This window comes from Ambystoma mexicanum, chromosome 6p (assembly GCF_040938575.1).
Source record: "Ambystoma mexicanum isolate Mex_15411 chromosome 6p, UKY_AmexF1_1, whole genome shotgun sequence".
Classification (NCBI taxonomy): Eukaryota; Metazoa; Chordata; class Amphibia; order Caudata; family Ambystomatidae; genus Ambystoma; species Ambystoma mexicanum.
The window spans coordinates 655,622,369-655,635,804 of NC_090935.1; the positions used below are offsets into that span (position 1 = coordinate 655,622,369).

The 13,436-nt window shown below is 49.5% G+C and overlaps 1 protein-coding gene across 5 annotated transcripts in view; it reads right to left on the bottom strand.

The window, feature by feature from the left end:
- Window positions 1–13,436, bottom strand: part of BDP1 (BDP1 general transcription factor IIIB subunit) — a 2,223,165-nt gene that overhangs the window by 1,805,332 nt on the left and 404,397 nt on the right. For all 5 annotated transcript variants that reach the window (XM_069627521.1, XM_069627519.1, XM_069627520.1 and 2 more), the window contains exon 6: window positions 6,489–6,619. In XM_069627521.1, coding sequence (XP_069483622.1) covers window positions 6,489–6,619 — 131 coding nt within the window. The remainder of the gene's footprint in view (window positions 1–6,488; window positions 6,620–13,436) is intronic.

Here is a 13,436-nt window from a genome sequence, read left to right on the forward strand (position 1 = left end):
GAAGTCTTCGAGAGAGCATTCCCTTGATTCACAGTCCCAATGTTCACAAACAGCTGTGATGTCTTCCGAAAACTCTTCGTGCGGTCCACATAGAACTTCAGCGCTCTAGCTACGTCCAGCGAGTGCAGAGTCCTTTCAGCCGGCGACGAAGGAGACGGGAAGAAAACTGGCAACACCAAGAGTTCGTTGAGGTGGAAGTCCGACAGCACCTTGGGCATGAAGGAGGGGTGCGTCCTCAGCACCACCCTCGTGTCGTGAAACGTCAAGTATGGCGGCTTGCAAGATGGGCCTGGATCTCTCCCACTCGTCGTGCAGAGGTGATGGCCACGAGAAACGCTGTCTTCCACGACAGAAACTTCAACGGTGCCGAATGCATAGGCTCAAATGGGGCCCCCATGAGCCTGGTCAACACCACGTTGAGCTCCCACGCCAGGGCAGGGGCCTTCACCGGCAGGAATGATCGGAACAATCCTTTCATAAATTCCTTCACCAGTCGGTGAGACCACAAGGACGTCTGTCCCGTAGTTCTGGTGTATCGTGAGATGGCGGCCAGATGTATCTTGATGGAAGCGTGAGCTAGTCCAGCCTTGGCCAATGACAGTAGGTACGGCAATACTTGAGGGGCCGTAATCCGCAGAGGGTTAATATTCTGTGCACGGCACCAGACAGAAACCCTCTTCCATTTATGTCCGTAGCACGAGAGTTGAGGACGCCCTGGCCTTTGCAAGAACCTCTCTGCAGTCGGCCTGGATATCGTACCCTCCAAACTCTAGTGCAGCAGGAGCCAGGCCTGCAAGTTCAGCGACTCCGGATTGTGGTGAAGAATGGCGCCTCCTTCTCTGCAGAGAAGATCTGCGTCCGTCGGCAGCTTGACTGGTGTGGACGTTGACAAGTCCAGAAGGTCCGGGAATCAGATCTGTCTTGGCCACGCCGGTGCGACGAGGATCATCCTGCACCAGGACCTCTTGAGCTGGTTGATGAGCCGGAGCAGCAACGGCAGCGGAGGGAACGCATAAAGAAATAGGCCGTCCCAGGGGAACGAGAAAGCATCGCCCATGCTCCTCGGCTGGGGGAACCTGCTGGCGAACCTCCGGCACTTGGAATTCGTCGCTGTCGCGAAGAGATCAATCTGGGGTTCGCCCCATCGACGGAAGAGTCGATCCACTTGATCCTGGCGTAGTTCCCACTCGTGGCACGAGCGCAGCTCTCTGCTTAGTGAGTCGGCAATGGTGTTTATTCCTGCCAGATGAAAAGGCACCAGAAACATCCCTTGGGCGACGGCCCAATGCCACAGATCCTGGGCTTCCTTGGATAGGGCAGGGGATCTGGTTCCGCCCTGCTTCCGGATGTAGAACATCGTGGTGGAGTTGTCGGTGAAGATCCTCACCACTTTGCCCTTGAGGGACGCAAGAAAATACCCGAGGGCCCAGAACACTGCGCGGAGCTCCAAGATGTTGATGTGGAGTGACTTCTCCTCCGGGAGCCAAAGGCCTCTCGCGTGAAGATCTCCGGAGTGCGCTCCCCAACCTTCCTGGAAGGCATCCGTCGTCACTGTCACCTGGTGAGCTGGGGTCTGAAAGTCTGTGCCCGCCGACAGATGAGAGCGGGTACCCCACCACTGGATCGCATGACGGAACGTCTCGCTGAGAGGGATCCTGTCCTCGAAGCTGCCCGTCGACTGGACCCAGCGGGCGTCGAGGAACTCTTGTAAGGGGCGCATCCGAAGCCTGCAAAGGCGCACCAGATAAATGCAGGAGGACATCCTCCCCAGGAGGGACTTGATAGATCTTACCCTGGCCATGTCCGTGGCCAGTAGACGCTGCACCTTGCCCAGAATGGTCCTGGTCCTTTCCTCCGACGGCGAGGCCCGCCGCGCCACTGTGTCGAGCTTGGCTCCCAGAAACAGGGCGACTTGCGACGGAACCAGGTGGGATTTTGGAAAGTTGTAGAATCCCAGGTCCGTGAGCAGCTGGACGGTCTTCGCAGTGTGCTCCGCGGCGAGCTCCCTTGTCCTTGCGCGGATGAGCCCGTCGTCCAGGTAGGGGTAGACGTGGATCCCCTGTAGGCGCAGCCGCCACCGGTGCGAGGCACTTGGTGAACACCCTGGGTGCCGACTTCAATCCGAACGGGAGGGCCTTGAACTGGTAGTGCCGCCCTTGGACCACGAACCTGAGCAACTTTCGGTGTCTTTTTAGAATGGGGATGTGGAAGTACGCATCTTCCAAGTCCAACGACGACAGGAAATCGCCCTCTTCCAGCTGTCCCAGCACGTGCTGGAGGGTGATCATCCGGAACTTCTGTGCCTTGATGTACTTGTTCAGTCATCGCACGTCCAGGATGGGGCTCCATCCACCTGTCTTCTTTTTTACGAGGAAGTACCTTGAGTAAACTTCGGAGCCCCGAAGCCTCTTTGGGACGAGCTCGATGGCACCTTTCTTGAGCATCGCCCTTACTTCCAACAGTAGTTGAGGGATGTGATTTTCCTTCCTGGCCACCGGTGCCTAGGACGAAGATCTTGCCGCTTGGCGGTACGTGGAGGAGCCACTTCCGGATCCCTTGGAGGCACCTTGTCTGCCTCTGGAGCTCCGAAAGGACGGCCGTCGTTGTTGGAGCACTCCCAGTGCCCGGGCAGTCTCTGTGTCTGTCTTGATGTCCTGAAGGGACTCATCAACCGCCTTCCCAAACAGGTTGTTCCCGTCGAAGGGCATGTCCAAAACCTTGGTTTGTACGTCCTGGCCGAAATCCGTCGCCTTGAGCCATGCTCGTCGTCTCAGGCAAACGCTGTTGCCCAGCTGACGGAAACCGGTGTCAGCGATGTCTGTTGCCACCATGATGGCGTGGTCAGAAGCAATCTCACCTTCCTGTAGGATTTCAAGGGCCTCAATCCTTTTGCCGTCCGGAAGTCCAACAGAGGGGCGATTTTGAACCACAACTCCCTGTCGTAGCGGGCTACGATAGCCAGGGCGTTGGCCACCTTGATAGTAGTCGCTGCGGATGAGATGACCCGTCGTCCCATCGTGTCCAGCTTCCTGCCCTCGCCGTCCGGCGGGGAAGTTTATGTCGAGGCCGATGCCCCCCAGCTTTCTTCTTTGCCGCCACCGAACCGACCGAATCCGGGGTAGGTTGCGCCCGAAGGCACAAGGGGGCAGCGTCGGGACCCAGTACTTCTTCTCGTACCGGTTCATCTTTGCCGGAGCCATGGCAGGGTTCTTGAGGAGGGAGAGCCCCTCATCCCAGATGTCATCAAGAAGTGGTACGGCGAGGACCGTCTTCCTTTTAGCCTTGCGCTGTTGGTAAAGGAACCCTTCCTTCTTCTCTTCTGGGCAGAGCTGGCAGAGCTCAGATGCCCTGGAAATCATGGCATGAAAGGATCGAATCTCGTCGGGCGGGGACGCCCGAGCAGGGGGCGACAGGGGACACGGGGCGACGGGGGACACGTCCCGTCGTCATCTGTACCTGTCGTAGCCGTGTCCGTGCCTGTATCATCCCCGTGAGTAGTAGACCGGGGGGAAGGCAGAGTAGGCCGCAGAGGTGGGAGAGGTGGCGTAGGATGCGCCCTCTTATGCGGTGGACTTTTCGAAGGTCCCGGCTCCGGTTCCCCCGTCGGGTCTGGCTCAGGTACCTCCGTCAGGGGGAGGGGTAACCTTGTCCTCATCTCCGAGCAGAAGGACTGAATCGCTGACAAAATGGCCGCCGAAGTGTCCTGCGGCACCGGAAACGACGGGTGTGAGGGCTCTTGAGGAACCTCGTCGGCGACACCGTCGCTCTCGTCGTTGCCCTCGTCGGGATCCCTCCCGATGGGCTGGGCCTCTTCAACGACTTCGATGAGCTCTTCTTCAGAGGTCGTGTCCGTATTCACGATGGCCACCTGCCCCTCCCCCACCTTTTCGAACGAGGACTTTGTGGGGGTCTTCTCAATGGGCCTGAAAGACTACTCCCTCCGCGGTGGCAGGGAGACTCTGGGTCCTGAGGTTGCCTCCACTGGCGTAGCCTCCACAGGCTGAGCCAGGGCCGCTGCGACATCCTCAATCGAGGTCTTAGCAGGGTGAATTAAGGCCATCGTCACCTTCTGTACGCCTGGGGCCTTCACCTTGGGGGGAGGGTCCGAGCCTCGCTCCCCCCCTCTGCCGGAATCGAGATGGACCGGGGCCTCTCCAGAAGCTTCGCCGGGTTCTCGGACTTCCTCTTACCCGAGCCAGAGCGTTGGCTCATGGTTGATGGCGCCGGGGAGGATGCGCCCTGCCTGGCAGCCAAAGAGCCCGACCGTTCGGCGCTCCCGGTGCCCGCGGTCCTTGGCCTTTTGTTGGGCCCCCGTCGCCGGGGCGCCCTCACAGGACTTAGAAGATCGCTCAGAATTCTTTTTCTTCTTCTCGCCTGATGGGCTCTTCCCTTCCAGCCAGTTGGCGAGACGGAGGTGGCGATCCTTCATGGTCCGCTCCGACATGTTCCCACAAAACGCACAGTCCTTCTCCGTGTGCGTCTTGTCCTCATGGAGACAGCAGAGGCATAACGAATGCTCGTCCTCCTTGAAAACATTCTGAAGCTGGCATCCAGGGCAGGTCCTGAACAGCTTCCCGGGCGTCGAGCTTCCTTTCTCCTGGGCCATGTCCGGGGTAGGCCTCGGAACTTCTGGAATCCTCCAAAAGCATAACTCAACGGAATCTTCACCCTTGAGGGGCGTAGAAAACTCCGAAACGGTTCCCCGTTGATCGGATGTAGAAACGGTGGAGCTTGAGGCTCTATTTAACCGAAAAATGAGAAAAAATCTCCTGAAAAAGCGTGAAAACGCAGTAAAAGCTCGAGAGCTACAGCACGAGGACTCCCAACACTTGAACGTGTGGTAAAAATCTGAGGATGGCTGCCAGAGGCGGGGCTTAGGGAGAGGGCAGTCATTGGCTGGGGGCAGTATGACCCAGAGACCAGTGATTGGTTTCTACTAAGAAAGACAGATCAGAAACGAACCCGATACTGATTATTTTTTCTATACCGAGGATTCCCTGCCTGGCGACAGGGAATATTCACGAGCATGTGAATCCATGCCAGACCCCATGCTGGAGAATATTGTTGCTTTAGAGAAATGAACAAATCATACAAGATCAAATTAAAATAAAAACTAATGTGTGCATCCAGTTTATAGACTTCACCGCTTGAGACAATAACATGAACACATGCCTAAAAGTAAAATGTTATGTTGTGGTCTTTGAAAAGTGAGCGATTAGGGTAAACACAGTTTAGCCTTTGTTAGATTGGCATCTGAGGCAGCCAAAGTGGTATTTAGCATGTTTTTTTCTTTTTAGAAAAAAGTATTTTTAGTTGTAAATTAAGGTTATATTCAAATCAACTTCCGAGTACTACTGATGAAAACTTTATAACAGGCAGAGGTTCTCCATTCCATGTAATTGTATACGCTAATGTGACCCACAAACATTTTCCCCCCATCTTTTTATTTTCTGAACGAATAAGTGATTGAATCCCGGCACAACCTCCTACATGGCAGCTCTTGCATGGAGTGATTCAGTCTCAGGGAGAAGGCAGGCTAGTATTCACTATCTATAACAGTCTTTTGTCAGACATCAAGGGCCAGCCAACAGCTCAAAAGTCGAGATGGGAAAAAAAAAAAAAAATACACAAAAAAAAAACACAAATCGCTGGGGGTCGAGCCATCAGATGAGGACTGGTCTTAAATCCTGAGACAGACGCAGGAACTGTCCCTAAACTCTCGATATAAGCTAATACACTTTACCTTCGTTCACCAAGTATAGCACACACCGGCCAGAGTACATAAACATCACTTAAGCATATCAGCAGCTTGTGAACGGTGCAGCACTACCCCGGCAGATTTCCTACACTTAGCGTGGGAATGTCTAACAATTAACCACTTTTGGACAGCAGTAACGGAACGGACCTCCTCAATCAACGCGAACATTGGTTAAGACCCTAAAGTAGCACTACTGGGGTACACAAAAAATTAGCATTTATCATTGAAGAGATTGACTGGCCTTCTACTGGTATTGGCAAGACGGAGAGTGGCCATGACCTGGGGAAAGAGTCCCCCCCACTCCCACACTGCAAGCCTGGCTACAGGATGTTACTTACAGCCAGGATTTGGAACTTTATCAAGACCTTGCCCTTACACGGGAGACCCCTGGGCATATGGGGACCCTATATGAACCACTTATTAAACACTTCAGATTGAGCTCTAGCACACGATTCAAGACAAAAACTAAAACGTCGAACAAACATTTTTTTTGCGTTGGTGAATGCTCAGTCCAAACATGCTATTCCATCATCTGTAGTATGCAAATCCTTACACTTGGCTGTCGGGGGAATGGAGGGGCAAGTACCACCAGGCGCATTGTTGACGTTTGTAATGTTACGTTAAAACGTCTAAAATAAAGTTAAAAAATAATAATAAGCGATTGAATACTAAATTTAGCTACATTATAATCTTTTTTTATACTTTAAAATTAAATCCTAAAATGGCAAACCTTTATTTGACCATGGCTTGGAGTAGGAACTTTTCCTGAAGCTTGAATAGGTAGTAGTTGATCCGCGCTCAAAGATTGGATCATTTTCTTCAACAATGGGACCCTTTGCTCTTAAAACCTCAATGGTTAAGCTGAAAAAAATAATTGGATAGATTAGTAATTAAAGGCTCAACTAGTAGAATACATTTACAAATGTAAATGCCCATGTTTGAAATAAGCAAAAACAAATTAATGTGCTAGAAATAACCAACTGCGCAAAAATAAAATATATATCTTTGTTTAAATTGCATTTTAAATGAAGTAAATGTAATGTTAAGCGTGGTAGTATTAAATGAGGGTTACCATTTTCAAAAGCGCTTCTATAGCTGTACTTAGCAGGGCACCTTACAGTTTCAAGATCAAGGCAGCAGATCTAAGAGCCTGAAGCTAGCATAAAAAGGCAAATCAAGCAAAAAGAGAATACATATGCTTATTCTATTTCAAATAGGATATTAAAATACACTATTGATACCTTGCTAAATTAAGCATCACATCAAGCAAATAAAAAAAAGGAAATTGCAAAACAAGAAAAGCTACTCTAGTTACAGCTAATAGTTCATCATGAGGATTTCAATAATTGTTAACAGAATAATCTCTATGGTTATGTGGGAACCTTGAATTCTTTTCAAAGAGAAATATCCCTTTCCAATAAAGTTAATTTAATATTCTAATCCAGCCTTGAATGTAAACCCTAACAAACAAAACACAAAGTGTCATGTTTGTCAGTTTTCATAAACTATGAACAAAAAGAAAATACTGCAATATGAAACTTGACAAAGACAGTCAATCTTCTGTTTACACCCAGTAGGGGGTGATTCTTGCAGTATTCCAGAATCTACACAAAACAGCCAACATGCACTGTAGTGCTAGTCAGCCTTCAGGTTTTTTGCAATGCTAAATGTGCCACGTTTGCAAATTACTCCTTATAATCTGGCAAGCTATGAAAGTAGGGAGGGTGGTTTATAATTATTGTTCTGTGAAGCCAAATTTGGAGGACTTGCAGGATTTAACACAAAAGTCTACCTAAATTAGCCACACATACACAAGAGATTGTCCACACAGATAAATGCACTTATTTAACAAGCCATATGCATTAAGTTAGAATACTATAAGTAGAACTTTTTTTTTTTTAAATAAGATTTATTTCTGGCAAGGTCCATAAAACCTGTCCACAAAAAACATGCGATATTGATACAAATTATAAAAGTACAGAAAAAAATAATTACTTACGCCAATAATGTGGGATCATAAAGATACATTTCATACCAAAAAAGAAAATAATAAATCAAGGGGATATGAATATATCAAAGTAGTGGATTTGAATCCATAGGATATTAGAAGATTGATAAACAGCGATGTTTATGAGCGTAGATTATGTCACAGTGATGCTGATGACATCATCATGTTGCGTATTAAGTCAGGCAGCCACGTTTAATCGAATAATATGCTTATCCAGCTGTACACAAATACTCTGGAGTGAGGGAAGAGACTGATGGAAGAGCAAAATTAGGATTTCAAATGTTATTTCAAGGTGAGGGGTTTGAGTTAGTCACATTTTGGATTTGGTTGTGTTTCAGTGTTTGGTGAATTTATACGAAATTGGGAAACTGGGCAACAAAGCAGCTTGACTGTGAAGTAGTCAGTCTTGAAGAGTCTCTGATCGGGTTAAGAGCAACATGGTGGACATAAATTACAAATTACAATGTATTGGATAAAAGGTACCTTACTTTTTTTTTAAAAAACATTGAAGTGGTATTTTGGTTAGACAAAACCAACCTTCAACACTATATTAAACAGAATTACACGCATACAAATCTTAAAATGCAGTAAAATAATCATTACAAATGCAATTATTATAAATACAATTCATCTTCATCAACTACTAGCAATAAAATCATCCTGAAAAGTAAAACATTCAATGACTACTAAGCTTCATTACCAATACAATTCATCTTCATCAAATAAATACAATTAAAAGCAAATTCATATACCTTCCATCACTTCACACCAGTCTAAAGAAAGTTTGTAAAGGTCATTAAGCAGAATGAAATGTCCCAGATATATCTCACCATTAATATCAACAATCACAATGAAGTCTTCACCAATGTTAGTCCTCTCCTTCCAGATATATAAAGCTGCTATTCTGAAGACTATCGATGCCAACATATGTTTACATATGCTAGGTTCCAACATCGAACCATACACAGACTTCTCTCCATACATTGTAGCCGCTGCCACAATCACCAGCAGGTCTGCGCAAAAGACAGTGCTCCAAAATTGGTGGGACTGGATTCCATCATCTGTTACAAATTTCATGCAACCCTTCTGGTAATTGAGCCGCAGCATTGGCCATTGTGTTAATAAATGACTGCTATTTTCTGTTGCCTGCTGGCACAGCCTACAAAGTCTTTCTTCAGATATTATGCCTCTCCATGCCCCCAGGTATTCATAGATGGGTAAATGTTGAAATAGAGATACATTGCAAATCTTTATCTTGGAGGAGCATAATTTGGTCAGGTGCAAAGTAACCTTACAGATTTTAACTGATGGCCATATCTTGCAGGAATATATATGACATACATTACTCACCATAATCGTATTTCTGATTATTGCATCTCACATGCTGTGCATATAGTCTGACATCTAGTGGTAATCACAGAGAATTGCATCTTTTTTGAAGATCGAAAAGGGACGTCGACATGGGCGTGACTAAAACTATCCCCAAAGTGACGTGTAGTGTACCCAAAATCCCTCACGGGTCGAGGTCCCATGGGTTGTTATTCTTCTGCTGCGAGGAAGCCTTGCAGAATGCATGAGTACAGAAGAGAGAAGGTGCAAGATGTCTATGTTCCTTCTACTCCAAGATAGGTGGAAGGGTGGGCGCATGTGAATCTAAGAAGATACAATCATCATAAATACGATTACAGTGAGTAATGTATGTCTTCTGATGCTTGTGAATCTGTGTAAAATCACATGCTGTGTATAGACTAGCAAACAGTACCAGAAGATGGTGCTGGGATGTGTGAAGGAACAGTAGCAAAGAGATGTCTTAGCATTGCTTGTCCCACCAGAGAAATCAGACCTAGAGTGTGTGTCTAAGCAGTAGTGTTGGGTGAAAGTGTGAACAGAACTCCAGGTTGCTGCTTTGCAAATGGAATCTAAAGGAACATTTGCAAAGAATGCTATGGTAGACCCTGTGCCCTGAGTAGAGTGAGCTCTAGGAATAATGGGAAGATCTCTCTTGGCAAGAGAGTAACAGCGTGATGGAATTTACAATCCATTTGGAAATAGCCGATTTAGAGATGGGGTCGCATTCTCTACCAGCTGTCACAGAGACAAAGAACCAGTTTGCCTTTCTCAATGGCTTCTTTTTTTTCAAAGTGTTTGGAAGCTTCATTCCGCCATGTTAGTGTGGTTTTGGAAGAAAGTGGGAAGTTCAATTGATTGATTCACGTGGCACTGCGATGAATTTAGGTGCAAATGTAGATGTGTGCACAAAACCACCTCGTCTTTGTAAAAAGCCGCAAAGGGATCCTGAACTGAAAGGGCCTGCAGTTCACTAACCTCCTTATCGAGTTAATGGCCACTAGAAAGGCATTCTTATCTGCGAGGGCCTTAAGGCTAACCTTGTACATGGGTTCAAAAGGAGGCCCCATTAATCTGGCAAGGACATCAAGTGCCATCCGGGAGAAGGGGTGGCGATAGGGGGAGGACGTCTTTTCTCCCCTTCCATGTAGGCCTTAATGACAGGAATTGTCCACCAAGAAACCTTGCTCTGGGACGTGGAATACGCAGAGAGAGTGGCCAGGTGGACCTTTATGGAATTTTAACTGAGTATGATAGGTGTGCTAGATAAAGGACAAGATCTTCAGGGGAGCAGTCAATGGGATTAAAGTTCTTAGTATTGCACCAGATAAAGTGCTTCCAATTGTTGTAGCAATGTCTGGTGTTGGGTTTTCGTGCTTCCTTGAGTATTCCCATGTATCTCTGAGGGAGTTGAAGGTGCCCAAACTCAAACTTCAGGAGCCAAGCTGCTAAGTTTGAGTGTTTGGGGGCACGGCTGCAGTGTCTCTCCCTGGCCCTCAGACAGCATGTTGTCTGGGCATGGCAGCTTACTGGGAGAGGAGACTGACCTTTCCACGAGAGCGGAGAACCAAGGCTGGTGGCATTGTGACTTGTTCCTGGTGCATCTTGTGTACTATCCAGTTGAGAAGGTGATTTTGGGGGGGGGCAGGGGTGTAGGTAAATCTCCCGGACCATGTAATCCAGAGACTGGCAACATTGAAATATGAAAGTAGGAACAAGATACTTACCAGTAACTGTTGTTCTCCAGCATGGGTCTGGCATGGATTCACATGCTAATGAATATTCCCCGTCGTCAGGCTGGGAATCCTCGGTAAAGAAAAATCAGTATCAGTTTCGTTTCTGATTTGTCTTTCGTAGTAGTAACCAATCACTGATCTCTGCGTCATACTGACCACAGCTAATGACTGCCATCTCCCTAAGCCCCGCCTCTGGCAGTCATCTTCAGATTTGGTAGCACGTGAAGTGGCAGTATGACCAAGTGAAGAGCCGCAGAGGGGTAGGCGGGAGGGTTTGCATGTGAATCCATGCCAGACCCATGCTGGAGAACAACAGTTACAGGTAAGTAACTTGTTCCTTCTCCAGCATGGGGTCTGGCATGGATTCACATGCTCATGAATAAAAGAATACACAGCAGTACACACATGCACAACCACGGGAGGTGGAAAAGGCTCAACATTAAGCATTACATCCAAAACTCAACATTAAGCAGTTCTTACCTCCTCACCAGGCTCACCTTAGGCGAACAGGTTGCGCAGCACTGTTTGGCCGACCCTGGACTCCTCCCTGGAATCCCGATCGACGCAGTAGAATTTCGTGAAGGTGTGCGTCAACCTCCACGTAGCAGCCCTGCAGATGTCCAGCAAGGGCACACCAGATAGGAACGTCGTGGTAGCTGCAATCGCTCTGGTGGAATGGGCTCTCGGACGGCCAGGCAGCGGTCGGTTTGCCAACCGATGACAGTACATGATACAGCCGGAGAGCCATCTGGAAATGGAAGCCTTCGAGAGAGCCTTCCCCCTGTTTGACAGGTCCAAAGTTCACAAAAAGTTGTGACGTCTTCCGAAAACTCTTTGTGCGGTCCAAGTAGAACTTCAGCGCTCTAGCCACATCCAGCGAGTGCAAAGTCCTTTCAGCCGGCGACGAAGGCGACAGGAAGAAAACAGGCAACACCAAGGGTTCGTTGAGGTGGAAGTTCGACGGCACCTTGGGCATGAAGGAGGGGTGCGTCCTGAGCACTACCCTCGTGTCGTGAAAAGTCAAATACGGGGGCTTGCAGGAAAGGGCCTGGATCACTCCCACCCGTCGTGCGGAGGTGATGGCCACAAGAAACGCTGTTTTCCACGACAAGAACTTCAACGGAGATGAGTGAAGAGGCTCGAACGAAGGTCCCATGAGCTTGGTCAGCACCACGTTGAGCTCCCATGCCGGGGCCTTCACCTGCGGGAACGATCTGAACAGTCCCTTCATGAATTCTTTCACCAGACGATGAGACCACAAAGACGTCTGTCCCGTGGTTCTGGTGTATCAGGAGATCGCAGCAAGATGAATCTTGATGGAAGCGTGCGCCAGTCCAGCCTTGGCCAGCGTCAGCAGGTACGGCAGTACTTGAGGAGCCGTAATCCGTAGAGGGTTAATCTTCTGTGCGTGGCACCAGACAGAGAACCTCTTCCATTTGTGTCCGTAGCATTTAAGAGTTGAGGACGACCTGGCCTTTGCAAGAACCTCTCTGCAGTCGGCCGGTATGTTGTAACCTCCAAACTCTAACGCTGCAGGAGCCAGGCCTGCAAGTTCAGCGACTTCGGGTCATGATGGAGGATGGCGCCTCCTTCCCTGGAGAGAAGATCCGCGTCCACCGACAGCTGATTGACGGGGACGCTGACAAGTCCAGAAGGTCCGGGAACCATATCTGCCTCGGCCACGCAGGTGCGACGAGGATCATCCTGCACCATGACCTCTTGAGCTGGTTGATGAGCCGGATCAGCAGCGGCAAGGGGGGGGGGGAACGCATAGAGGAACAGGCCCTCCCAGGGGAACGAGAAAGCATCGCCCATGCTCCTCGGCTGGGGAAACCTGCTGGCGAACCTCCGGCACTTGGAGTTTGTCGCCGTCGCGAACAGATCGATCTGGGGTGTGCCCCACCGTCGGAAGAGGCGGTCCACTAGATCCTGTCGTAGTTCCCACTCGTGGCACGAGCGCAGCTCTCTGCTGAGCGAGTCGGCGATGGTGTTTTTTATTCCTGCCAAATGAAACGGCACTAGAAACATCCCTTGGGCGACAGCCCAATGCCACAGGTCCTGCGCCTCCTTGGACAGGGCTGGGGATCTGGTACCACCCTGCTTCCTGATGTAGAACATGGTGGTGGTGTTGTCGGTGAAGATCCTCACCACCTTGCCCTTGAGGGACGGAAGAAAGGACCTGAGGGCCCAAAACACTGCACGGAGTTCCAGGACGTTGATATGGAGGGACTTCTCCGTCGGCAGCCAAAGGCCCCTCGCGTGCAGATTTTCGGTGTGCGCTCCCCACCCTTCCAGGGAGGCATCCGTGGTCACTGTCTTCTGGTGGCCCGGGGCCTGGAAGTCCATGCCCGCCGTCAGATGCACGCGGGTGCCCCACCACCGGATCGCTCGTCGGAAGCTCTCGAGTGTGATCCTGTCCTCGAAGCTGCCTGTTGTCTGGATCCAGCGAGCGTCCAGGAACTCCTGTAACGGGCGCATCCGAAGCCTGCACAGGCGGATGAGATAAATGCAAGAAAACATCATTCCGAGGAGGGACTTGATGGACCTCACCCTGGCCGCGTCCGCAACCAGCATCCGCTGCACCTTG